This window comes from Aythya fuligula, chromosome 6 (genome assembly GCF_009819795.1).
Source record: "Aythya fuligula isolate bAytFul2 chromosome 6, bAytFul2.pri, whole genome shotgun sequence".
Taxonomy (NCBI): Eukaryota; Metazoa; Chordata; class Aves; order Anseriformes; family Anatidae; genus Aythya; species Aythya fuligula.
In genome coordinates this window covers 32,891,478-32,918,826 of record NC_045564.1, presented here as the reverse complement: position 1 = coordinate 32,918,826, position 27,349 = coordinate 32,891,478, and the positions used below count along the sequence as shown (strand labels likewise).

Genomic DNA, 27,349 nt, shown 5'->3' with positions numbered 1-27,349 from the left:
TTGGAGGTATTCACGAAATACCTAGGGAGGTGGCAGATCATTTAAGCACCTTGGGAAATAGCCATGGGAGGACAGATAAAGAGCTGCAGCCTGTGAAATGAGGCGTAGCAGAGTTGGTATGGATAGACCTCTGTAACGTTACTAGAAAGATAAATGTTTCCAAAATAATACTGCTGTGGGAGCTTAGGTATGTATCTTTATATCTAGGAATACACATTGGCAAACGCATTGTATTAATAAGGTAAAACAGATATTCCTGGATGGAATAGCCTGGATTTTTTCATTAAATAGTAACAGCACCAGCAAATGGAGGTGCTATTTTAGGTTTTGTTTTGGTAACTGGTGTTGATGTTACAGAAGGGCCTTGTTGTACAGAGGAATCTTGGACTTAGTGCTCATAAAATGGATTCCTTTTTAAATTAAATGGAAGCCTAAACAAAAGTAGGCCTGGAGCTAGGATACTTGTCTTTGAAAGGGCAAACTTTGAAAAATGAAAATCTGGCTGGTGAAGTCATCCGGGCAGGGAAGCACGGGAACTTGAGTGTGGAGGATGCAAAGCCTTCCTGTAGTTCAAAGGTGTGGAAACTCTCTGGACCAGGGATCCCAAGGAAAAGGGGAGAACTTGGTAGGAAAGGGCTCCAGGCTGAGGCTAGCGAGTAGCCACCTTAAAAAGGGTAGTTGGGACCGAGCAGAGTCTCTGCAAGGAATGGAAAAAAAAGACTAATCGGCAAAAAAGCGATGTCTTAGAGGTCAGGAGGGGTAGGGATGAAATGAGAATTGCCAAAAGTCAAGCTGCGTTAGGCCTGGCAAAGGAAATTAAAACAAATAGCAACAGGTTTCTCAGCTATATAAATAAAAAGACTTGAATCCGCTGTGCGGTGAAGACCAACTGGAGATTAAAGATGATCTAGGTATGGCTCCAACACGAACCAACCATTGCCTCAGTTTTCAGTACAGTCGGAGGGGATGAGGACATGGAAACCTTGAAAACTGATGGGAAAAACAGAAATCAAAATTGAAATTGGTAGGAGAGCAGAGGCCAGGAACTTTATAAAAGGACAGATACCAAAAAATCGCTGTGTCATGAGTAGGGATTTGTAGGTCATGGTGTAAATAGCAGCCAAGGACCCAGTATTTAGGCTCCCCGAAGGTGGGGGAGTGAGTCAAACAAATATAGAGCTGTAAATCGGACAGATTAATGGATGACTGATCTTGTAACAGATCTGGAAGGAGGAGTAATGAAGGACTTGAAGGTAAGTGCTGAGCAGATGGAGTGCCCTGGGAGCTAAGCAGAGGCAGATCGTGCCAGGCTGAGCCAATACTTCAGTAAATGATTTTTTTTTCATTTAAAAATTAAAAAAGCATTGCCATGTGTCAGGTCTGAGTGATCTCTGGGAGAGTAGTAGGTACAAACGTGCATGAGATAGTCCTTAAAATGGAGCCAGGGGGAGTCAGTTTGGGAAATGGTGGGTGAGGGGGTGACAGAAGCTTGTGAGGGGATGGTGGGGTTTGGCTGCAGGGCTGCTGGCTGTAGGGGACCCCAGGGATAGGACTTCAAGTGGAGCTGGCAGTGGGTTTGCAGTGATGGCCCTGGTGCAAACAGTAGGTGTGAAGGGCTTCACTGGTTGATTGCACTGAATTGGGATTGTTACGGAAAGAGAAAGTTCAGGAAAACTTCTCAGGGTAAGTGATCTGGAGGGGTGACAAGGTCCAAAATGGGATAAAATGCAATCGCATGGGGTGCAGTAAAAGACCAGACCAGAGACTGATGAACAGGACACACGTTAGTAGGATCCATCAATAGATAAGACCAGAGCATTTTCATCGATTCCAGGGTGAGGGTGAACACTCACTCGGGTCCTGCTTTGCAAAACCCAGTCTCACCCAAATCTGTAGAGAAGCCTTCTGTGGGGCGAGGGAAGTGTTAACCCCTCTGAAGGCAGCTGGCGAGCCCTTGGCTGCAGTCACGAGCTTGAAAAAAGAATGGCTGAGGGCCGGCGCAGGTGCACGGAAGAGCTCCAGGGGAGCCAGAGCGTGTGCAATGGGGAGGGCTTGGCTGCTCCCTCGTGAGATGGGAGGAAAACAAAGACAGGGAGAGAAAAAGAGCACAGCAAGCTAGAGAGGAGTGCTGGCATGAGGACAGCATGCCAGAACTCGGCCCTAATGACATCCCATCTCAAACTTCTGCTGGCTGGAGCGCGCTCCTTCTAGGACATCTTCTCCAGCTGGCACCTCAAGGGCAGGGCAGCAGCTTTCCTGTTCCCACGTTGGGTGGTACCATGTGGCTGATGGCACAGGCAGGTCCCCAGTGCCTTGGGACACCTCTGCACCAGTGCTAGGGAGGATTTTTTTTCCCTGAAACAATACCTAGTTATTTTTGTTCTCTTGCGTTCTCCTTAGTTTTGCAGTGCACAGGGAAACGGAGCGGTGACCTTGCCATGCTAACGCTCCTCCAGCTTGGCAAAAGGAGCTTTTGTCAGGGGGCAGGGGGTTGATAAAGATCAATATTTATCCACCAAATGCAAAATAAAATCGCTCGCAGAATTTAGGGTCTGGTTCAAAGTGCAGTTGGATCTACACTAAAGCAATGTTCCTGTTTTGCAAGCAGTTGCTCTACTGAGTTTTGAAAGGAAATGGAAATGCAGAGGCTTTTTCTGCCTTTGTCAATGCTGTTTTCTGGGTGCAGGACTCCTATTTTCTTTTTTAAAAAAGATTTTTTTTTCTAATTTTAGCAAACCAAGCAGTGTGACATAGTCTGACCTAAAGCAAGTTTCCATGTATGTATTTATTTACTGAGGTTTTATTGCTCAGCATTTCAGGATAACAGAAGTGTACTATGTGTTTATTTTTCTAGGCTCTAGAGTTTGCCCTGTAGCAAACCCAAATCACTCCAGCTTTGGGGGAGATAGAAGTGAGGAAATCTGTCCTTTGTGACCTTAAACTTTCAAAGAAACGGGACTTAGGGAATGGAGAAATTGCAAGTGCTCAGAAAGCGAATATTTGCAGTGGGGAAAGGAGGGAAGATTTTTTGAAGCAAAGCTCTTGTACAATGCCAATAACTAGATATGGTAAGGTTTAGGAAGCCTTGATAGTGAATTAGTTGCTCGAGAGGAGTTATTGGGTACATCCTTGGAGGTCCCAAGCCCCCAGCAGGGGAAAGGATAGCTGGCATCTCTGGTACTTGAACTGCAAATGAAATAAAAGCTGGCAGGAAAGAAATTGAGACGTGTCACATGCCTCGAAGGCCTCCTGAAGGCTCTTCCCCAGCTTATGGCAGTCCCGTGTAGATTGCTTTGGAATGGTTTATTCCTGTGACTCAGGGAGGGTTGGATTTTAGGCATTTGCTTTTCCCTACCTCTGAGCTCCCCCAGTGTGGCTCTTCTGCCTTTGGGGTAAAGGAGCAAGATGCACTTCAGACTATTTATGGCTCATTCTACAGTTTCATTCTGGGAACATCCCAGGGAAGCTGATGGCTGTTTTGGAGCCAAATATTCATCAGCCTTCTGCCATTTTCCAGTTAATTTGTCTGCATGACTTCTCTGACTTCTCACACTTTCCACCACCTGATGCTCTATTAAGAGTTTGTTCCTTTGTCTGTTCCTGGGGCTGTCGTGTTGCATTGACACTGCCTCGTTTCCTGTCTGATTTAAGGATTTAGGCTAACCTCATCAGTCGTGGCAGTGGATCAAGGCCACTTTTGTGAGGAATCTGCATCTGGAGACCTCCATCCCATGCTCTGCTCCACGGTAGCAGGTCTGATCTGAGCACCGTCCTTCTCTTCCATGGAGTTACTCAGTTCAGCCCATACAACATCAGGTCTTTATTGTGGATGCATCCAGCTCGGGTGCTCTCGGGTTCATTTTCCACAGCCTTAAGGCTTGAAGAAAGATGTCCTTGAAAATCTTGAGAACTTGGAAGTCAATGACAACAGGAGAGGCATCACAGCCCTCCTGAAAACAGTGCCAGTGACTAATTAGCTGTATTGTCCAGGTATGTCTCATCCAGTAAATAGTTTTCATCTCCGTAACAGTTGTGTATTTGCAAGAGTCATTGATTCCTTTCTAGTCTTTATATACTTAATTATAGGTGAACTAAAATCTTCCCTGGTTGCCTTTCTATCCTCTGACCAATTTATCCTGCTTTTATCAGTGGTGCTCCATTACAACAGCAGAATTTGCATGACCGCTGCAAAACCTTCCCTCGGGCTGCCTGCTTGCTGCTCCTCCAGGCACGTTTCCGAAGCAGGAGGGAGATACAGCGATGAGGGAGGGAGCTCCCCCTCGGCTGTCACAGCTTTGGGGTGTCTCTGGGTAGGAGGAACTTGATGTTGAACAGACCTGTACCTGCAGAGGGACCGACTCAGTGAAGCTGGTAAAAAAATGAGGTCATCCTGAGGATTTTTCTTGCCCTGTACTCAAGAGGAAGGGTCCAAAACGCAAGCATGATGCTTGCAAGCGCATATGGCTGAGGCTGGCCATCTTGAGGTCTGTTCAGTGAAAACCGGGTTTCTCTGTTTGCCAAGAGCAACACGTTTTTCCCTTTAACCCTCAGCTTCCAGCTTCGGCCTGGCTGTGATCATCGCTGTTTATTTGGTGAGGCAAAGCATGGCCCTGGCAGAGGAGAATTGGCAGAGAGGCCACGGCTGTGCGTTGGGACGTTGGGGGAAGTCAGGGATGGGGCAGGGGAGAAAGCAGTTGGGGGGAAAAAGTGTTTTGGTGCAGAGCTGGAAAGTGGGATTTGTAATGTTCGCAGTGGTAAATAGCTAGTTAATTAATGCCAGATCGTCTGTTGGATGTTGTCTTAATTACTTCAGCCTGTGCCAGACACTGATATCCTTGAAACCTGAAAAATCCCACTAGAAGGTGCTTTCGTTGGGGCCCAGCCAAGGCGCTTTGCAGGCTTTTGAGAAAGAGCAGCCCGTGACAAGGATGGGTGCTGATGGGTTGGGGCTGTCAGGGCGGTGATGGGATGGCCCTGGAAGGGTGTCCTGAAATGTTGGGCTCTGTCCTGCAGAGATCATCGGGAGCTTGCGATAAATCCCTCGTGAGCTCGCTCCGGGGCGGTGTCCCAGCTCTCAAATTAGGCAGCGGCAAGAACTGCTGCTGCTGCTGTTTTCCATGTGCTTTGGCTTTGTTCCTGTGCCCTTGGCTTGTGCCAAAGCCTTCTGTACTTGTGAAAAGGCCGGGCATTTTTCTTGCTCTTTAAAGAAGAGGTGTCCTGGCTCCCAGCCCCTTGGGGAGGGCTACGGCTGATTTTGGAGGTGCGAGAGAGACCTGTGTGACATGCAGCAGGTGCCCGTTGCTTTCTGAAGGTCACCTCCCGATTAAAGGGTCTTCAGAGTCCCCTTCAGCAACGTGAAGACCTGGCCCTGGGTGTTTGGGTCTTTCTCTTGGCTTGTTCTCGTGGGCCGAGAGCGTGCTGTGAGGCGGTGAATAGTGGGAGGAACAAGGAGGTCACTGCTTTTGTTTCATCGAGCATCCCACGGAAAAGATCGGGCATGGAAAAGATCGTTCTTCTTTAGAAGACTGGGTATCCTTGTGGGGATGGCTTGGTTTGGTCTTTCCGTGGTGGGTAGTGCTCAGCAGGATTCACTTGGAAAGGAAAAGAGGGATTTTCTGATGAGAAAGGTGTCCTCGCTTTGTCCGCGTGAGCCTTGCTGGATGCGGGGAAGGGGATGGGAGAGGTTTAGAAGTTGTAATTTGCTTGTAGCTTCCTCCCAAGGAGCCCAGAAGAACTCCAGAAGATGGGTCTGTTTTACGCTCCAGCGCATCCAAGTAACTCTCAAGCACACAGCAACACCCAACCGGGACAGCAAGTGCAGAGCTTAATTACACCGTGACCCCCCTTTACCTCTCCTGTTCAGTTTTTTATTCTCCTGGGCCTGAAATTTTGTTGGGCTGGGGCAGGAAGGACCAGAGGAGCTCGTTCAGCTGCTGCTGGTGTGCCTTTTTTGCTTGCTTTTTTGCTTTTTGCTTGCTTCAGGGGTGGCTTTTGTGCTTAGACATGGAAGAAAAGATACCAGGCAGCAGGGATGAAAGAGGATTGAACTCAGGACCGCAGCATGAAATCAAACTGGAACGTGGCATGGGGAAGGCTGGCAGGGCTTTTAATATCTTACTCTGGTAGGAAGGGGAGCAGGCAGGAGGACGCGGATGCCTGCTTCCATCAGGGGAGCTGAAAGCTGGAGTTTGCAAGGAGGGATCAGAGCGGTGCTGGCTGAGCAGGGCTCTGTGTGGGTGGGTGATGATGGTTGGAGGGATGCGCTGGGGGATATGACAGGGGCAGTGTCAAAACCAGGGTTCAGAGATGTGGTTGGTACCTGCCCGTGCCAGACACACGGTGGCCAGAAAAATGTGGAAAGATGCTGGGCACAGGTCCCTGGGAGGATGCCAGCGCCCAGCGGTGGTGCCCCGATTCCTTCCTGCAGGAGGGCCCCGCCGTGCTCTTCTCCTGGGAAGCATCTGGGGTGGCTTAGTGGGAAAATTGCCAACTTTGCAGCCAGTACTCATCTCTGTTCCCAGCCCCTGCGTGCCTGGCTGCTGCTCCTCAGCGGCAGAAGCCAGCGTCTTCCAGCACAGGAGCTGGCAAAGGGGCACGAAGGACCTCTGTGCTTCCTGGAAAGGATTTCAAGCACCCCGTGTGTTGGATGCAGGCTTCCTGAGCTGGGCTTTTCTGCTGTTCAGGCCACCTGGAAGGATGTGCCTGAGGAGGCTCACAGCGTAATTGTTTGTGAGCGGTAGCTGGCAGCAGTGCAGCCTGAGCTGCATGGAAGGAGAGGGATGTGGGGGCTGTGTTTTGATTTCTGCTTTTCCTGTTTGTTGTAACTTGGCAGAGGCAAAGTTTTGGAGATGGCAGGGGCAGCGAGACCTTTTTCTTTTCTTTCTTTTTCTCCCTGGCTTGTACCGTGACACCTCCCGCCAGGTTTTGTTTTTTTTTTTTCCAGGGCAGAGGAATGCTATGGGGAGATTGCATCAAGGCTCCGTGGTGTTGAAGTATGTACAGCAGGATAATTCGGGATGGGGTTCATTGTGCTGGGGGGAGGCGTCACGAAAAGCACGCGAGTGTCTGCAACGGGGCTTTTTGTTCCTGTTTCAGGTGGGATTTCTATGGGGAGAAAAATTTGAAAGAGTAAGAACAGAAAACAAGTGTCCCAAGCACTCTCCTCAAGGCCTGTTCCGAAAACGGAGATAAAGCAGCAATAAAGTCAAGTGCTCAGTCGAACCAGATGTACGCGCTCTCAAGCGCTCCCAGATGTGGCAACAGTGGCTCCGATGAAGCGGAGCTTTATGGACTGAGTGCGGTGGAGGCGGATGTGTGCGCCCGTGCTTTCTGATGGGGAGCAGCGCGGTGATTTCGTTTTTGGAGCTGCTGAAAGCCCTTGGTGGGGATGGGGATGGAGCAGGAAGTAAGAGGGTGCTTTAAGCAGTAAGGAGGTGAATGAGGGGCAGGTAGGGCTTGTTCAGGTGCTGTGTAATTCCTGCAAGGCAAAGCAGTGAGCAGCACCCACTGCTGAGCAGCCCTCTGGGGTTTGGGGTGTTTGTGTGGGGGGGAAGCGACTCATCTGGTCTGTGCTTAGACCATGTGCGAGGTTGGTTTGGACAGGGCATTAAACATCACGGTGGCAGAAGCTAGCCAAAGCTGTCTGGTGTTCTGGGGTAAATGGAGAATGCCCGTCTGTCTTGAAGCCAGAGGATCGCCTGGCATTTTCTTGTGGAATTCTTCCACGAATACTTGTCCTGCAGGCAGTAGCCAGATCTTTTCAGCATCACCTGATGGGAAGGCTGGGCTGGAGCTGAGCAGGATTGCGGTGTGAGGGGTGCTGCCAGGATCAGGTGCACAGCAAACGTGCCAGGGCGCTTGGTGCTGAGCACGCTGGCTGGATGCACGCAGGATAACGCCCGGGGCTCTGTGAGCAGCACGCTGACTGCTGCACGTCAGAGCTTCCCTTTCGGTGGTCCAGCTGCTTTATCACATTTGTCTCCATCGCTGTTTTGTGGTGGTCTGCGTTTTAGGCGTCGGGATGCCTCCCTCCTCCTGGTGAACGCAGCCGACTGATCTTCCTCTTTCTTTTCTTCCTTCCTTGACCGCAATTTTATGACTCTCTCTCTTCCTGCCTCTTGCTCGGTGGGAGTCTGCGTACTCCTGAGGTTGGAGCTTGGGCAGCTTCATGGGTGGCCCAAAATACGGCATCGTTTGGAAACGCAGCGAGATCCAGCCCCCTTCCCTTACTTACAACGGCAGGAGACCAGAGCAGTGACACAGCAGAGCGATGTGGCAGGGCTGCCTTGTGCTTATTCCTCCCACCTGTGTGGGAGGAAACTTCCCCTTCTGAAAGCCAAATGCCATTGATCTGCGCGCGCTGTAGGCTTTGAAGTCAATGAAGGAGCGTAACGGCAACAAGCGTGGCTGTTGTATGCCATCAGCTGCTATTCCAGATCAGTTGATCTGCTGTAAATTGCTGCCTTCTGGTAGCATATCGGTGAGTCTGAGCCCTTCGTCACATTCCTGCGTGTCGCCGGGTGTCGTTCAGCAGTGGGACAAATCGGCGGCTCTTGATTTTGGCAGAGCTCCTGTTTGTTTGAACAGTGGCTCCCCATCAGCGAGGACTTCATTGCCTGGTTTCTGTGAATGGTAAATGCATGATCAAGACCAGGGTCAATCCTCCTTGTGGTGGTCTTCGCCGTGAGGGTGAAATTTAGCTCCGTTCCTACCTGGGAGAAGGATAAAACAAGGGTTAAGGAAATCAAGCGAAGTGACTGCCAGAGTGAAATATTGTTCCAGGAACTCCATCGGAGATGAACAAAGTGTTTTGACATGACCTGAAATAATTGCAAAGTTGTTGTGTTTGGTCATCAAATGAGGGAAAAGCCACACGATCTGTGAACACCTCAACCTGGGGCTTAAATGTGGGGTCTGACAAGCCCGTGGTGGCCCCCACGAGGAGGGGAGGATCACGTCTGAGAGTGCCTGAGACAGCTGGGAGCTGCTGGTGGGCAGAGGAGACTTGCAACTAAAATATGACAGATGCTGCCTTTCCACCTACAGTTCAGTGCTCCAATTTTATTTGGAGGCAGTTGTGCTTTGCCTCTGGGGAATGCAGGTTCCTGGGGAAAAATCCGACCGAGGGTTGGCTTTGAGAGCTGGTGTGTTCAGCCAGGGGGTTGCACGGGGACAGTAAGTCCGGCAGACCTGGAGGTGACACTGGTGGTAATTGCAGCTGGGGTCTGGCAGGGTTTCTGAGGAGAAGGTAGAAAGGAATTACCATAATAATAGCGTGTTTTGAAAAGGCAGACTTTGAGGAAATGCGCAATGAGATTTGGGTGGGTGGTGAGGGGAGCCCTGGACCGGGCTGCTGTCTGGAAAACTGACTGTGGAAAAGTGAGATGTTATTTAAAAACTAGTAATACAAATGGCTGAAGTTCATTCCATTTGCATGCAATAGTCATAATAACTAGAGAAGCCAATGTGGCTGAGAAGGGAGTGGAGCCACACCGGAGATAGACGAGAGATGGCTCTGGCAGGCAGGGTGGGGCACTGCTCTGACCTTTTGAGGTTTGTATTTTTTTTCTCACTTGTTTTTCTTCCTGATTTTCAAGCTTTTCTACCTTTCTGCAGAGCGGAAGGTCAGATTTCTGGCACCCCTGCGTGTAGCCTTTCCAAGAGGCACAGGGGAACGCCGTTGTAGGTTCCTCTGGTTGCACGCTGTCCACGGCTGCTTCTGCACTAGCCATTGGTCTTGGTGGGGGTTGTAGTTGGGCACCAAAGGGCACAGGTGGGTTTACAGGGTCAGAAGACACCTTTCTGTTGAACTGAGCCATCCCTGAGGAGCTGGAATGGGTGGAGGGCACTGCTTGCCTGCAGAGGGAGTGCTTTTGTGACCATCTCCCAAACTTCGATGAGAAGGACCCCAAATATTCCCTTGGCCACCTCCGTTTGGAAGAGGATGCCTTGTATTTGGTTAAAGCACCCTATCCAAGAGGCGTGCTCCATGTGTTGGAAGACCCTGGTGGGTAGATCTGAGCAATTGCTCTGGTAGCATGCCTTTCCTTGGTGCCTGTCTCCAACTAACTGGTGCCTACTTGATTGCCTTTCCAGGTTCAGGCAGCAACATCTCGAAATGGGACAAGTCAGAGTCCTGTATGTTACATTTTCTCCAAAAACGTGAGGGAGACAGAGAAGTTCAGAGTGAGTTTGGGTTGTACACGATTGTGTGTCCACCAGATCATTACTCCATCATTCCCTCCCAAATCCCCAGAGCATCTCTTCTTCCTTCTGGCCAAGCTGCAGAGCTTCATACCTGGGAATTGTCCTCGTTAGGACTTGAAGCTTCTGTGACTGCCAGCAGCTCTTCTCCTGCAGTAAAGAGAGGTGCAGCATCCTGCTGCCAAACCGAGGTCACTTTAGATAATAATTAACTTGGGGGCACCATCATGTAGGCTGCAGAGAGGAGCGCTCACATTGTCCAGACTATGTGAAGCAAAAGCCTCACTGGGCTCAGCTGATGCTGTGTTTCCTAACAAACTGGGAAAACAAAAGAAATTTGAACGCAGCAGTGAAGCCTGTAGGAAGTCAATGAGGTGGTTTTGTGGTCTTATTTCATTTTGGAAATTCATAGAAACTGAGGATTTAGGGGCTGAGCTTATAACAGGAGTTGGTGCAGGCTTTTTAGGGTGGCCGAGGCACTGAAGACCACAGGGATACCTGTGAGTGATCGAGGATGGAAGGCAGAGAGGTGGCCTGGTGATGTTAACAGCTCGGTTCATTCAGGCAGAAGCCCCTAATGACTAAGAAGTAGCTACCCTAGGGATTTTACAGGCGAGGTCAAGGTCAAACAGGGAAGCTGCAGTGCAATTAATTGAAGCTTAAAGTGTTTTTGAGTTAATTCACTCGGTTCTGCTGGGAAGATTGCAGCTTTGCAGAGGGCTAATCAGAGAAGTGTGTTGAAAGGGCTGAGATACGGCTCGTTAACAAGGGGGAATGCTTTTATGGTGGCAGGGAGCTCGGAGAGCCTCACTCAGCAAAACCTTTCAAACATGTTAACGTTTCTTCCCCTTAGCCAGCTGCCTTCACACGTGTTGAAATTGTGCATGTGCTGCTGAACAGGAGCCTTGGAAAACATCAAAACGTGGTATTTGCCACTTTTGGGACTGGTGTCTTAGCAGCATCCTGGGAAAACAGTGAGTGAATTCCCCCTGTACCGCAGGATGGAGGTGGAGATGGGCAAGTCAGCTCGCCCGAGGTGTCTCACTGTGTGGCAAAGGTAGGGACAAAGCCACTGTCATTGGCCGTGACCTGAGACCCTCTGGTTCTTCAGCCTTGGCATTTAGGAGTCCCGGGCATCTCTGCTGTAAGCACCTTCGAGGATGATGATTGCAGCTCTGCCGTTCAATGCTCGGGGGAAGAAGTGGAGGAGAGAAAAATGGGATTGCGAGTGGACGTGGGGTGAATGAGAGGACTGGAAAAGCATTTTTTGAGTCACCCAAGCAGCGTTTTCCCTTATCGTTCTTAGCACAAAGCAAAGGACTGGCATGGAAGGGAGCAGGATGTCACAAACAACACTTGTGGGCTGGCTTTTGGCAGGAGGAGGGCCGGAGCAGACCTTCCCCAGCGGTGGTTTGTGCTCTGCTGGGCCCACACAGAGTGGGCTGGTGATGTGCTCCGTAGCCCATCAGCTGAATCAGTTGGAAAGAAAGCTTAACAAAACAAACCTTGCTATTTCATCTCTCCAGCCTGGCTGCACATTTCCATGAAATGGTGGAAACTTACTATTTTTAAGAATTCGGGTTCCTGTTTGAGATTTAGTTGGCATTTGCTGACGTGTTTGTAGATATATTGGGAGGTGGAGGAGGACTAATAGGCAGTCATGCAAACGCGTGCACATGCAGAAACACATAGGGGCAGGCTGTGTTATTGCACAAGTCCTGTATCCTTGGGAAATCAGTCTACAAACATGATTTAAAAAAAAAAAAAAGGCAATTTGAAATAAAGCCCAGGGGAAGGGACATTTCAGTCCCTCTTCCTTCTTCATCTGCGATCAGTTCTGTCTCAGCATCGCTTCAGTGCTTGCTCTGGTGTGCTGGAGGAGTCTGGGCATGATGCAGTGCTGCAGGGCACTCTGCACTAGGTGTGGGTTTTTTTTTCCAGCTTTGGACCCAGAGGGATGGAGGAGGGAAGGATGCTCCTTGTAGCCACCAAGAACTAGCAGAGAAAAGAGTTAAGTGACTGCTGGAGGCTGCGCTGCCCTGAGTCAATGTCCTGGCACTTTGCAGGAGCATAAAGCATTTCCTGCGAGACAGCTGAGCCAAAGGAAGGCACTGGGTGCCCCTTGGATCACCCCTCGGTGCCAGCGGCTTGGGGCAGGGACAGGAGCTTGTGAAGCAAGCCCTGGACAGGACATAGCGTTCCCTTCAGCGAGAGATGGACTGAAAAGATCGGATGGCAAAAAAAAAAAAAAAAATAAAGGCAGTTTGGAGAGCCCCAGGGGAGCTCTGGGTGCTTTGTGGAGAGCTTATAGTGGAGGTAAAGCCATCTATTGTAGAACAAAGTGGGAATTTCCTCAAACCCGAAACGGGATTCCTCCCATCTTGGTCTGATGGCTGTTAAACCTGGTTTGGATGTGTCTGGTGGGAGGGCTTCTTTTCTGCCCTCCATCCCTTCTGCCTCCCTTCTCCTACAGTGCCCATTACTTGCACTCCCTCTGTGGCATTTTCCAGTCCTTTTTTTTTTTTTGATTTTTTTTTTTTTTTGAGCGCAAAGAGTGAAACTTGAGTGACTGCCTTGGTTTATTCTGCCTCTGGAGAGTCATGTCCAACCTGGCTCAGTTACGTGTGGGCCTGGGCCATGCACCGGTGCCCCCAAAGTCCCCCCCTCTGCTGTCAGCTGAGCCCTGCTGGACGCTGTGCCACTGCGGCGCTTCTTATTCTGGCAGCAATAGTGACAGACCTGGGTCCTTTTTGGGTTAGGGTGGGCCAGAGGCCTGGGGGGGACTTTGTTCTTGGCAGCCCCTGCCGCAAGGAAATTGCAACGCCGATATAATCCCTGCTGGCAAACGTTTCCTGAGGTATCCGAGCTCCAGGTCAACAACACCCACACCAGAGCTATTGCACAGGAACCTTTGCCCAGAGCTCTCCTAGAAATGCTTTGCAGAGGGATGAAGCAGAGGTCACCGAGGCTGCAGTCAGGGTTTGTCTGCTCCTTCCCCACCTTCCTGCGACTCATTCCCTGGCTGTGGTGCGTGGTAAGGGTCAGGCTTACAGGCTCTGTCTGCTCTCAGGCTGTGCAGGACAAGGGCTGGGCTCCTGGCAGCTGGGATGGGAAGCAGAGCTCCTTAAAGTCTGTCTGTCTGTGTCCCAGGAAGAACACTTCCCTCTCTGGGGTCATTAATGGACCGTAAACCTCTTTGTCTTCAGATGAGGAGGGATGGCTGCGGCAGGGAGATGCGAGCCCGGGGAGCATCCAGGCCATGAAGCTGAGGGGGCTGTGAGCAGGGTGTTGAAGGCCACTTGGTCAAAACTTTTTGTGGATTTGAGACCACAATCGGCACTTGGATGCTGTGTAAACACCCTGGATGGATAAGCAAATGCATGTGAAATTTCTGAGCAAGCAAGCAGCTGCCTCTCTGTGCATGGGGCTTCTTTCTCCTTTCTTCTCAGGAGCCATCAGGTCCTTTTTAAGCCCCTCTGTTTCTCCACCGTCTCGGTGGGGGTACCTGAAGGTCTTGAACCAGATTCCTGAAAACTTTAGTGCTGGAAATTAGTAGCCGCTTCTGAAAATGTTGGCGAGACTGCGTGGCTTGCTACAGACATTAGCTGATGGCCTTTGGGATAAACTTCCTCAGCCAAGTCCTCACCCCATTGAAGCCAATGGGAATTTTCCTTGAAAAAGGCCATAAGGAAATCATTTCCTTGGCATGGAGAGAGGTGTTTCATGGGCTCCGCATCGGCGTTCAGGAGAACTTGGGCTATCTGCTTTGATTCCTGCCTCGCCGCTCCCGCCCTGCGTGGCGTGCTCTACCTTTTGATCCAAAATAGCACAGGAGATGTTTTCCACATGCCACAGGAAAATGGAAGAGCTATAAAACATAATTGTTTTGGAGTTCGGCACCGCTCTGTTCACGGATATATTTAGCGCAAATTGAAATTGGTCAGCGAAAGGGCGGCTGCCAGGATGACAAATGGATTAGGCCTGTGTATCTTAGGCGATCTCATGCCTGCCCATCCCATGCCGGTGGGGTTGGTGGGTGGCTGAATTGGTTCATAGATAGTCATAAGCAGACATGTACAACTCGCTCCTCTCGGCTATTTGGCTGTAAAAAGCATTGTTTGGCTCTTTGTTCTCCCAACCTCGAGGCTCAGTGTCTCTGCTCTTGCCATGGCTGCCAGGCCCCTCTTAGTGCTTTGAAATGAGGCCTACCAAATGTCTACCCAAGCTAGGTCTTGTTTCATGAAGTAATGGTGGGCCCAGCCTCCTGTCCTGTCCCCTTCCCCAGCTGCTGGGAAGGGGGGATGTCCTGGTTGTTGGCTTGTGTGAAGTTGAACTAACGGGGAGGACAAAACGGAGGCTAAATCAAAATCAAAAAGTGCCATCTCTGAAAGCCTCAGCCCAGGAGGACTCCTCTTAAGGAGCAGCGCAGGCTTTGAGAGAGGGGAAAAGCTGTGCTGGGGCTCTGGAGTCTGCCCAAGGTGGATCAAGCCGTCTCAGCGGCGTGGAGGAAAACTTGCAGTTGATAGCAGCTGGACCTTTCTGGCCTCGGCTCCAGGTTTGTTCCTGTGAGGGTGCCCGAGGAGCCAAGACCAACCTCTCCCGTCCCTGGGTGTGTTCGTGCACATGGGCTTGCACGCTCTGCTCCCATCAGGGGTTTTCTTTGGGCTGACATTTGTTAGCATTGGAAAGTGAGAAAAATGAGCGAAAATATTATCAGAAGCAGGTTTTGTGAATGAATCAGCCGACAAGAGGCTTACCAGCTTGCCTTGATTTACTAGAGCAGTGCTTATTTGGGCAGATGTCTATATATTTTAGTTGGAGGGAGGAAGGAGCGAGAGCTGATCAGGGAAGGCACTGCGTTCAGCACGCTGCTCCTCGGTCACTGTGCACCAGCAGTTTTCTGAATGGAGCAGGGGACTGCAATGTGTCCAAAACACTGCCTTGCTGCTGCTCTCCTCGTGGTGTTGGTCACTTTGTGGGGTCACCCAGGAGAGGACAAAAGACATTGAGAGGCTGAAAACCTCCTAAGCAGCTGGTTGCGAGTCAGCGCCTGGCAGGCCTTGCCCATCTTCTGCACGGTGCTTTTTCATTTGATCCTGTCTGAAGGGCGGCCTCATGGCCTTCTCTTCTCGCTATGTGTTTCTAATTAATGGGGAGACTGGTGGATAAACAGAAGATTCTTGCTCAAAATGTTCCTTGCCCAGCTCCTCGGATGATAGCCAAGGCAGCAATCGCCAGGCAGCAGCCCAGACTTTGAGCTCGCCCATCTGGCTATCAAGCCTCATCCAAATTCTTGTCTGGAACCGGTATTGAGGAAAGTCGTGGACTTTGCCAGATTGGTTTTGCCCCATGTTTGCTTTTCAGTCACTACCTAAGCAGCTAAAAACCTGCAAACCAAACACATTTAGTATTTCTGGGAAGTGAGACGATCCCAGTACTGGGAGATCTGGGGCCAAAACTGGGAGGAAGTTCAAAAGGATATTGGACAAATCCGTGGAGGATGGGTCCACTGGTGGCTTTTAAATCCTGTGGATCAGATGCAGGCTCCAGCACAGAAGGGCTGTTGCTGCTGCTCTCCAGCACAGATTGGGAATAGTCCTTCTGACACTTGTCCCCAAGCAGCTTCTGGTGGTCTGTTGTGGATGGGACGTTGGGGTTGGTCTGTCATCCAGCCTTCCTGGGCTGTTCTTCTGCCATCAGTCTGTAGGCAGCTGCACGTTTACTGAGTAATTGCAGACAAAACTCTCCTTGCAATTTCCCCTGTGGGACCCTGGGGTCATAACACCTGCAGAAAAGAGCTTGGGAAGCTGTGGCAGAAATAAAACACTTCCTATTATGATTTTCAACTCTGTGTCGAGATGGTACAGTTATGTCCTGTCAAAACATGATGCAGCTTCTAAAAGGAAGGAAATGTTAAACTTTTTAAGTGCTCTGCCTGCTTGGTCTTCCAAAAAGCAGGGCAGGACCATAAATTAAGCCTTGTTACGTGAACTACAGTATTGTGTGCCCTGTCATTCACAGTTTAATGTGACTTTGTACAAGTGTCTGAGGTGTCAGAGACAGTCTGGACTGTGTTGCTGATGCTTGGAGGCTGGGTGCTACAGTTCTCCTTGGTATGCTATGAAACTTCATGCTTGTCACCACTGTAGGACCAGAAGGGCCTGGTCTGTCACTGCCATCGTACCAATTGAGCTGCTGAAGAGCTATGTGTAGACACATTAGCTTGGGTTGTAATGAGAAGGGTGTTGTACATGCATATGTTGAATCGTAATTTGGGCTGGAAAGGACCTCTGGAAGTCTTGGTCCCAGCCCCTGCTCAGAGCAGGGCTAGCTCAAGTGTTAAATCCAGCTTCAGTGTTAGATGTGGTTGCTCAGGTTTCTCCGTATCTCAGCCAGGTCAGACCACGAGTGCTGCCAGGCACCAAGGAGGAGACCGAGCTGTCACCTTCTGGAGCAAATGGGAGGATTTGAGATCTGCCTCCACTGCGAAGTCCAAAGGGACTGCAGCACTGCCATTGTTGTGTCCTGCTTTGGCAAGGATGGCCTACAGAAACAGCGCCCAGCAAACTGGGAAAATGCACAAAGCAGGGAACGGAGAAGGTGGGAAAAGCCTGGCGTTTATCCAGCTTTTCTGCTAAGAGATTTGAAATGGCTGAATTAGGTAGGGGTCTTGTGGCTTGCAGCAGTGGCAGAGTCAGGCCCAGGACGTGTGGGGTTGTTCCACAGTGGGAAGTGGCCAAACGCAGAAGTAGGTAGGCTGCGTGCTCGCAGCTGGGTGAGTAATGCACCATATGACAATGTGAAAGAGGATACGGCAAGGACAATCACTGAAATGGCAGGATCTTTGAGGGAAATTAGGGTGGCCATAAAAAAAAAAAAAAAAAAAAAGGAAAGGTATTTTTGAAAGCAGTCCTGAGAATTTATTTTAGCACATTAATATTGAGCAAGTATTCCTGGAGATACTCTGGGGGATGATAGATGGACTCAAGGTATTGTTACTAATCACTGTGGTTTTTAAGTTTTGGAGCTGAAGCACACTTGGCATCACTAACTCAACTGGACTTCTGATGGGAAAATTACATTCTTCGGGAAGTAATTTAGAAGGTCAAAGAAAAACCAGAAAGAACTTCTCCAGCAGCAGCGATTTCCCCTGATCTCTAAACTGTCTTTTCGTGTGGTAATAACTCCAGAATGAAAGGATCTATTCTCACCTTCCAGATGAAAGGGCTAATGCAATTTAAAATTTTTGCATGCAAAGATTTTATGGCTTGGTAGCTGTCCATGCTTGAAAGCGATCCAGGATGGGACGAACATGTGAGAGACTGCCTGGCTGAGCTTGACCCTTTCCTTCTCTGCCCTCTCTCTTGCAGACAATGGCGATGACCGGTCCGAGAGCATCCTTGCTGAGAATCACGTGGATGGCACCCCAGGGATCCTGAGCGGAGCTGGGGGCAGGAAACCCATGAAAACGGGCATGAAGGAGCTGGCGGTTATGAGGGAGAAGGTGAATGAGCAGCAGCGGCAGATGGGCAAAGTGGGCAAGCCCCATCACAACCACGAGGACTCGAAGAAGTCGCGGATGCCGACGGGCAGGGTGAGAGGAGGGAGCGTGTGAGGGGGGTGGTGGGGGCACGGGGACCTCACGGGCTCTCAGGGGGAGATGCTGAATGCAGAAGTGACATTTGCAGCTGCCTTTTAAAGAAAGGGAGAGAAAAAGAGAGGGAAAAAAAAAAAAAAAGAAAAGCAAACGTTTGTTTTGGCCTGAAGCTGGGGTTGAACACGCCATCTGATGAACTTTGATGTGCTGGCGAGGAGGCGTTATTTTCATTGCAGCTTCACCCTCTGACAGCAGGGCTGGAGAAGGGGGGTCCTGCTGGCTCAGCACCAGCCCCTGCAGGGGCGTGAGCATGCCCTTTGCCTGCAGCCTGGCTTTTGCACGCCCTTTTTCCCTAAGCAGCCCCCAGGGATTTATGGCGGGGGGTTTTGCCTGCAGCAGGACAGCCCCAGCGTGGGTTGAGGGGGGCCCTGAAGAGTGTTGTGGGGCTGTCATGCAGCAGGACAGTGCCCGGTGTGCTGTCCCTGTCCTGCTGCCCTCTGGTTCTTGGCCATGGTTTCCCTCTAGTGGGCAGCTTGGTCAAGGCAACTAGGTGGCATAGGGCTGGAAAGCCACCCCAAAAGGTCTGTAATACTTCTCTATAAACACAAGGCATTTATGTGTGGGGAGTACAGGGGCAGACAGGAGCTTTTGAGAGCCTTTATCTCCAAGGAAAAGGCATGTTCATGGCCCAGTCTCCCCAGTGTGCACTTCCTGTGCTACCCCAGATAGAGCTTACTCCTTCCTGCAGCCCTTGGGTCAAATTTAGCTTAACTGGCTGATTTCTGTGGTACAGACGTGGCTCCATGGTGTGGTGATGGGGATATCATCATTTGAGAGAGTCTCCATGCTGTTACTGCTGCTGGGGGGGACAGGGGCAGACCCAACATAAAGCAGAAGCAGGCAGAGCTGCCTCAGCTGGGAGCCCAGGCTCAGGGCTGCAGTGGAAGCATCTCCGAGGCTTTTCCATTGTGCCTTCAAGGCCTGCAATCAGGTGTTGGGTTGGCTCTTGGCCACGTGACAATTTGGGGATATGATGCTGTGAACGGTCTCGTTACACGGATTTGGGATTACATGGGTTGTTTGTCTTTCTGTTTTCTCGGCTCTTTTCAGACCCCTTGTCAGCAGGAGCTGGATCAGGTCCTGGAACGCATCTCCACCATGCGGCTGCCGGATGAGCGAGGTCCCCTGGAGCACCTCTATTCCCTCCACATCCCCAACTGCGACAAGCATGGCTTGTACAATCTCAAGCAGGCAAGTGGGATGAGCTGGAGCCCAAGCTGTGCTCCTAATGGCATCCCTCTGCTCAGCACAGCATAGAAATCCTCCTCTGCTCCTGGGGCAGGGAGCAGGTCCCAGGGGCCCTGGAAGATGGGCTGGGGCAGCTCTGTAAGATGCTGTGGTGCCACAAAGCCTCTGGGGGCCTGATTCGGAGCCAGGTGTTTGATGTCTGCAGTGTGAGGAACAGTCACAGACTCTAGGAGAGCATCATGTGCTGCAGGAGAGTCTGCAGACAGGAGAAAGCTCTCTTTGGCAGCAAAACACCAGCTGGTCCAGGGCTGACCTGCATCAAAGATACCTGTATGCAAGCACCCCTTCTGGCTATGTGGAGCTGATCCCTTGGAGGGATCAGGTGGCCTGCTGCTTTCACAGCTAAGCCTTTCTTTTAAGGACTACTTTCAACCCTTGATCAGGAACACTTTTTTTTTTTTTAGTATTAAAAAAGAGCAGGATGCTTTGAAATAATCTTTCTCTGTCCCTTCTCTTTCTGCAGCATGCAGATGTTACACATTGACCATAGCTGCAGAAAAAAGAAGGGACAAAAATGCTGTTTCTCCTCCTGGTCTGGTTGAGGGCAAACAGGGCAAGCATGAGGCTGTTCCTAGTTTTTTCTCCATCTAGTTTCTAGAGCTGAGTGTTGGCTCCTCTTTCTTTGCTGGAAATTGGATGCCAACAAAAGCATTCCTGGCTGCTCCCACCTCCTGTGGGCTAGAATGAGATGGAGGGTGCCTGGGTGCGCACTCATGCTGGGGCTGCTTTTTCTACCTCTTTTCCTGCTTTTTATCCCTGTGAACAAGGCCGTGTTTTGACCTCAGTCCAGCTGCAGAAAATGGCTGGAATTCAGCTTTGCAGAGCGCATGCAGAGCCTGGCCTGCTGGATTCACCTCTGCTGTGGGGGCTGGTTCCTGCTGTGCCTTGTTCAGGGACGTGTCCCTTGGGGTTGGAGGGATGAGCACTGGGTACAAGGTGCCCGCAGTCCTGTAAGGGGTGGGTGATAGGAGTTAGGGCAAGAAATTTTGCTCTAAACCAAAGCCTGCTCTGCTTAGAGCAGGCTTTGGGGGACAGAGTTGAGGTCCAGGCACACTGTGGTCCCTGTCTCTGTATGGGGACAGGGTGGGACCCTGTTCCCAAACACGGTTGAGTGCTTCCATGGGGCCTAGCTGTTACGTTTAGCCCAATTGCAGGCAAAATGAAGCTTATGGAGGCCCTCTGTCAGCATATTTAATCCCTCTTTTCGCACATCACCCCTAAATCTTGCTTTTAAATCCAAACCATCTGCGCTGAATCTCCAGAGAAACCACACAGGGGTGTGACGGGGGTGGTCTTCTCCACGTATCTCCTCCGCTGACCTCTGCCCCATCCCTCTCCCTGCAGTGCAAGATGTCGGTGAACGGGCAGCGTGGCGAGTGCTGGTGCGTGGACCCCATCCACGGGAAGGTGATCCAGGGTGCGCCCACCATCCGTGGGGACCCCGAGTGCCACCTCTTCTACACAGCCCACGAGCAGGAGGACCGGGGAGCACACGCCCTGCGGAGCCAGTAGACGGACGTGATCCTGCTCGCCGTGGCCCTGGTGCTGGATTTGTACATGGGTTTCAGCGTGTCTCTTTAGGCTCTGGAAGAGACCAGGGTTGGGTCCCACGTTCTGCCCTCCTGCTGCCCGGCTCCTGGGGAGGGAAGGGATGAGGGGAGGGGAAGGGCGGTGGGGGGGGGGGGTTGCAAGGAGAAGGGACTGCTTTCCTATAGTCTTTTGCCCAACGTCAGCCAGAGAACCGGTCTTTTTTTGCTCCTCGCCCCGTGGCCCTGCCCTCCCTGCTGCTTTGCGGCACCTTCCGCAGGCAAAAACCCTTTGCCATGGAGAGGGGAGGGGGGAAAAATAAAAAATAAAATAAAAACCAACAAAAATATCCCACTTCCCCCCCTCCATCCCTCCCTCCCCCGAGACCAAAGACTGTAAATACTGCTTCTCGTGTCCTGTTGGTCCTGGCGCGGGATGCGGTGTGGGAGGGAGGGAAGGAGGAGAGCCCCCCTTCCCAGCTGGAACATGCCAGCGCAATGGGGATGCGTCCCCCAAGGGGGCATCGCCAGGGGATAGAAACAAGACAGCCCCCCCCCAAAAAACCACCCCTGGCTGCAGCCAGCCCTGCTGGTCCAGGAGGATGGGGCCTCTGGGTGACTGCGGAGCTGAACGCTTGGTTTTCCGAGGGGTTTGGAGGGCTGCTGCCCAGGATTTCTTAGGATCGGCTTAAGCTGAGGGAGCTAAAGTGAACTTGCCGGGGCTGGGTGGAAGGATGCCTGTGTAGATTTAGGATAACCAGCCAGGGAGTGTCTCTCTTTCTCTCTTTCTTTCTTTCTAGATAGGAAAAACTCATCTAAAACCTGCACTCCCAGCAGCTGCTCTTGTCCCTCCATTTTCGCTTGGGACAGGAGTGAGCATTTGCTATTCAGCACACACTTTTTTTTTTTTTTTTTTTTTGTAAGTACAGTATATATCATGCTTTGTAAAGGCCCGGACACACACGCACCCGTCTGCCCACGTGCACGTTTGTATAGGTTAAAGCCAAGCAATTGCAGGCACTCTGAGAGGTTTTGCACTGGACATGCCGCTCTGAGGACCGATGTGTCTCTGCCATTACTTCACCTGTTGATTTCTTTCTGTACAGAACACACCGACGCTGAGAATAAATAACTTCCCCGTCGCCTAAGCAAGGAGATTTTATTTTATTTTTTCTCCCCTTTTTAATATGGCTACCCTCTGCAAAGCAATTGCAAACATCCTTCTCCTTACATTAAAAGCAAGCAAATTGTCTTAGAGCTTTTTGCAGGACTTTGGGCAGGGCTGGGGGTGGGCATCGCTAACAGAGGGGTTGAGGGGCTGGTGCTGTCACTGTGCTGTCCTTGGAGCTTCTGGAGAAACACCACAGTGGAGTCCTCCTGCTGATATCCCTCATCTGGGGGCTTGAAGCTGGGTAAGGAAAAGCAAAAAGCAAAAAGCCCCAGACTTTGCAGGAAAGGGAGCACTGGGATTTGTTGCTATTTTTTTCTTCCTTCCTGTCCCTATGTTTCACATCTGAAGTGGAAAGAGCATGGATGGTCTGTGTCTATTAAACCCCTTGTGTCCTTGCGGGAGTTTGGAAGTATCAGTGGAGGAGAAAAGGAAAAGACCTCGGGGCTGTGGTGGGAAGGCGATGGAGATGTGTGAGAGGGAGCAAGAACGTATGAGGGGAGGAACGCACCTGCATGCAAAGCCAAGTAACTGTAAAAATGATGCTACCTGTTTTCTGTTAACAGCCAAGGGTGTTCTGCTTTTTCATGTAAACCTTGTGCATGCTGGCTCTCAGCTGCAGTTTGTACTTTTTGTTTTGTTTAGGAGTCAGGAAGTTTTCTTTTGTTTTTCTTTTCTCTTTTGGAAAAGCTGAGCTGCATAAAGTTGGAATAAATTAAATGGGATGCCAGAAAACTGTCATCTTCCCCCCCCCCCTTCCCCACTCCCCTCTATTAATAGAGCATGTTTTCTTGCCTGCTGCATCACACACAAATTTGGGCCTGTTTAGCTTTTGCCCTGGGGGTGTTGTAAAATGCCGGGCCCAACAAGTGACACTGGGAGTTTGGCTTTCATCCTCACTGGTCCCAGTTGTACGAGCGGAGAGGAGCTGGTGTCACCCCCATCCCCCCTCTGGGCCATGCTGCATGCGGTGTTTTTTTGTGGTTCTGCAAAATGCAACCGTGCCTTCGAGTCCTCTCAAGTCAGCATCTGGCCAGCACATGTGTGCGGAGACCGTTTCCCTGCCTGATGGCAGCCAGGTTTGGTGGAAAAGGGTGGGTGGTTTTGTCACACTTGGTTTGGTGGGGAGGGGATAGCGTGAGCACCCTGACCAGCCTCGTGCTCGCAGAGCTCCGAGGAAGGGTCCCTCTGCCCGGTGTGGGCGCTGCTTTTTGGGGTCGTGGCAGATATTTGGCCAAAGACTAAGGGTGAGGGAGCTCTGCTCCTCCCAGCTTTCCCAGCCGCAGTGTTTTAGTTGGTGCTTGTGCCTGACCATGCTGTTGGTTAGCCAGCAGATGGACCTGTTCTCCATGGCTCAGCCAGGTCTTGATGGTTTTGGTCTCCTCTGCCCTCTGTGTGAGGAGTTTCTGGGCTGGGCAGAGTGCTGCTTGGAGAAAAGTCCACTGGCTGAAGCACAGCGCTTGGGACACACCACCACAAAACAAAGAATAACAACAAACTATGCTATATTCGGTTAAAATCGCGGCTTTGAGGCCAAGGCCCCGTGTGGCTGGGGTTAACCAAGGGCCTTGTGAGGAACGTGCTGTGGATGGGCCTGCTGGGCCTTGCCCCTGCTGGGCCTGGGCTGCATGGCCGAGGGAAGGCCAGGCTTTGTCCCCAGAGGGATTTGGGCACCCAAATCCTGTATTTAGCTCTGCAGCTCAGGGGGGGCACCCAGAAAAGGCATGGGGTGGGGGGCAGGCAGAGCACCCTGCCCAAAGAGGGCTGGGGGTGGCAAAGGAGCCCAGAGCCTGGCCATGCCTGGGTTACAGTAGGGTCTACTGTAGGGCAAGGGGGGCAAAGAGCTTCTGGTTAGATTGCCCCAGCCTTGTGACATGTCCTCAAGGGTGTGCGTGTGTGCACGCACGTTTCTGCTGGGTGTCACAGCTTGGGGCTGGTCTTTGGGCTTTCTTCTTGCCCAGCTTTGTGTGTTTTGGGTGATGGGGTGGGAGGTCAGGGTGCAGGGACCCAGCCAGCAGCACTTGGGTATCAGGGAAAGCCCTGTGGGGTCTGGTGTGCACTGGCAAACTGCACTTCTAGTACAGCATACATTATACACTAGGATAATGCAAATAATATTTAATATAAACAACATAATGAGACAGTATGTGCAGCTACAGCTACTCTCTACACCTGCCTGTAGCCATAGCATGGTGGTAGGGCTATGAATCACTGTCCTGTGAGCTTGGGGGGGTAATACCCTCGCTTTTGGGGTGGAAAGCCTGCTTTCAGTGCCTTGCACGCCTGACAGCTGCAGCAGCAGCGCCTCCCTGCCCAGCAGCACGAGCAGCTCAGGCAGCAGGAGCAGCGCAGGCAGGCTCAGCGCGCCGCCTGCTGCCGGCCAGCTCCTGCGCTGTGGGGTGCCCAGCCTTGTGGGGTGACCCCACAGCCTGGTTTGGCCCCCAGTCAGTGGGCTGTGGGGTGAGCGGGAGGCAGAGCCAGCCCCGCGTGGTGTAGATGGGGATGGGGGGACGTGTTTTGGCACGCTCCTGGCGACCTACAGTCCTCATTTGGGGAGGAAGGGGGTGGTTTTGTGTCCTGCCTTGCTCTGGGTGCACGGGGTGATGCTGGCAGCTGGGGTGGATGGAGGGCAGGAGGTGGGTGTGTGGGAAGACGAAGGGTGGTGTGGGTGGAGGGGAGGCTGGATCTGGCATGGGGAAGGACAGGGGTAGTGGGAAGGGGCACTGAGAGCTACCCTGAGGTCTCTGAGGACCACGGCCTGGCTGGGCTGCCCTGCAGGGGTGGATTGGGGATGCTCCTGGGGCGTTGGGGCAGGACTTCCCCTTGCCTGTGGTGTTTTGAGGCTCAAACATTGTGACCCAAACTGTGAATCTGTTTGGGGTAGCAGCTGGGAGCTCAGCATCACTGGCACCAATCTCTCTCCCCAAATAACCTGGCAGAACCTGCTGTAAGCTCAACCGTGCAATTTTCCTGCCGCCTTAGCAGATTGCTCCGGAGTCTAAAGCTCTCCTAAAACCTTGCCACCACACCAGCCCTGCCCTGGTCCTCCCGCAGCACCCTGCGGGGCTGGCTGAGCCTCCCCGGGCACAGTGTGCTGAGGGCAGGGCCGGCACACAGACGCTCCACGAGGGTCAGGCACAAGCTAACTGAATGCATAACTTTATTAAATAAATGCTTTGTCATGAGAAAAGACAAAGATCAAAGAGTAACATAAATTATAAGTTGAATAAATAGTATACAGCAATCTTCACTTTTTAATAAAATGTGAGATTTTTTTTTTTTTTAAGTACAAAATGCTAAACAGAGCATTAAGCTCTTCTTCCATTGTCAGTTTTTCACAAACTGCTTTTTTTTTTTTTTTTTTTTCCCACCAGTAAGATTATGAGTATTTCTTGTTTACTGGAAAAAAAAAAAAAATCAACGAAAACAAAACGAAACGAAACAACAGAGCTACCGTATGTATGTAAAGCTATAAAAAGCTACCGTAAAATGTGTAGTGAGTATTGCTTAAAGATTTAAAAAAAAAAAAAAAAAAAAAAAAAAAAAGACCAGGCAGGAAACTCGGAATCTGGTGTGTGTGAACTAGTGTGGGTGACGGTGGGCGACGTGCGCGGTGACGTCTGTCCCAGTGGCAGTGGCGGGCGGCTGGCGGGGCTGGGGACAGGGCACGGTGCGCAGGGCTCCTCGCCAGGGCCAGGACAGCGGTCTGGAAGCGAGGTGAGCTGTCGGTTGTTAAATATACAATGCTCCGTTTGGGAAAAAAAAAAAATCAGTAAAAACAACAACACAAAAAAAAGAAAAAAAGAAAAAAATAAAAAACAACACCAACAAAAAGAAGTTTTCACGTGGAAAGGGGAGAAAAAGAGAAGGAGGAAGAGAGAGAGGGAGCAGAGAAATAGTGCAAAATGCTCTTGTACTAGTGGTTTTCGAAGGCCACTGCAGTACAGACAAGGGGTAACCCAGCTGCTGAACATCTCCCCTGGGAGATGTGGTCCAAGGGCTGTCCTCACCCCTGCTCCAGCCTTTTCCTCTCACCCGGCGGCCGCTGGTGCGTGAAATGGCCGGCAACCTCCCCGTGCGCCTCGGTCCCCGTGCCGCGTCCACCCCTTCTGGTTTTCCCACCCCAAAGGCAAAGCGGGTCCCTCCACCTGCCCGCTGGGAACGGCAGCGCTTGGTCACCGCCCGATGGGTTTTGGAGCTCGTGGGGCCACAGCTGGGACCCACTTTGTATGGGGAGGACAGGGAGTCCCTCCTATGTCCCCCTCCCAGTGTCAAGGTAGTGGCTGCATCGTTAAGGCCACCACCAGGCTGGTCTGTGTCCCCTGGGAGCTGAGTTATCCGAAATAAACGTCCCATGGGGAGCTGCCATCCCTCTGCCCGCTCCCATCCCGCCTGTCCCCGGGCAGCACGGCTCCTTTCTCTGCAGCCAAAGGCTTTCAAGTTTTGGGAAATCAAACAACAAAACAAACAAAATGAACAAAAAAAAAAACAACAAAAAAAAAAGCAAGAACGAGAGGGAGGAGGAAAGGAGGGAGAGGGGCGCTGGGGAAGGTGGTACTGGCCTATAACAGTCAGGAGGTTTTGCACGGGGACAGGCAAGTGGAGGAGATGGGAGACAGCGGTGACGGTGCCTGTGGCCCTGGGGGTTGGCACGGGCTCCCTCTCCATCCTGCTGTCCCTCCACCCCCCCTTCACCATCCTGTTCACCCCCCATCCTGCTCAATCCAACCCTGCTCCATCAGCCCCACAGAGCCAAGGGGTCCCCTCCCCAGCCCCAGCTCCCCCCCAGCCCCACGGGGGTTGCCTCAACTCCTGCTTTTGTTTTTTTTTTTTTTTTTCTTTCACGGAGGGCAAGAGATCTGCATTTGGTGCCCCTCCTCACCCCCTCCTCGTTCCTCGCTTCCTTTCAGCAAAGGAAGGCATTCCACCCCCAGCTCCAAACGTGCCCCGTTGGGTCTCCGTGGAAGTCTATTGGCAAAAAAAAAAAACCCTTGGGGGCCATCCAGTCCTGCCCCCACGAGGGCAAAGCATCCTTGCAGGATGCCTGGTTGTGGTGGTGGGGGGGATGCCGTCCCCTGGGACGCTACGAAGGCACCCAACCAGTGATGGAGAGGAGCCTTCACCAGAGCTGGTGCTGAGTCCCTCCCATCCTGGCCCCACCGGTGCTTGGGCCCCCTTCTTCCTCCCTGTCCAGCCCCAAGAGTCTCAGACCCTCTTTGGGGGATGCATTGGCTGCATCCTCCCCCAAAGACCGGCCGCATCCTTCGGATGGCTCCAGGTGCGTGTTTTGAGTGCCGGGGCTGCAACGCCCAGCCCCCGACAGCTCCTTCTCCTCCTTCCCTTTGCTGCAGGATTTCCCAGCGCAGCAGTCGCGGAGACCCTTGTCGTGGGGAAATGAGTCCCAAAATCCAATGTGGAAAATTAAAACAAAACAAAACAAAAAACAAAACAAAAATAACACAACAAAGGTCAGGAAGGCAGCTGACAGCTGTCCAAGCATGCCTGAGGCAGTGGGTCTCCGTTTCGTGGTGGCCTCTGTCACTGATC

General features: G+C 51.5%; 1 protein-coding gene across 1 annotated transcript in view; it reads left to right on the top strand.

Annotated features, from left to right (window-relative positions):
• The window catches only part of IGFBP2 (insulin like growth factor binding protein 2), a 51,524-nt gene extending 28,987 nt beyond the window's left edge, over positions 1-22,537 (top strand). The window contains exons 2-4 of the mRNA XM_032190063.1: positions 17,574-17,797; positions 18,911-19,051; positions 20,453-22,537. Coding sequence (XP_032045954.1) covers positions 17,574-17,797; positions 18,911-19,051; positions 20,453-20,620 — 533 coding nt within the window. The 3' untranslated portion in view covers positions 20,621-22,537. The remainder of the gene's footprint in view (positions 1-17,573; positions 17,798-18,910; positions 19,052-20,452) is intronic.
• Positions 22,538-27,349: the final 4,812 nt, after the last annotated feature.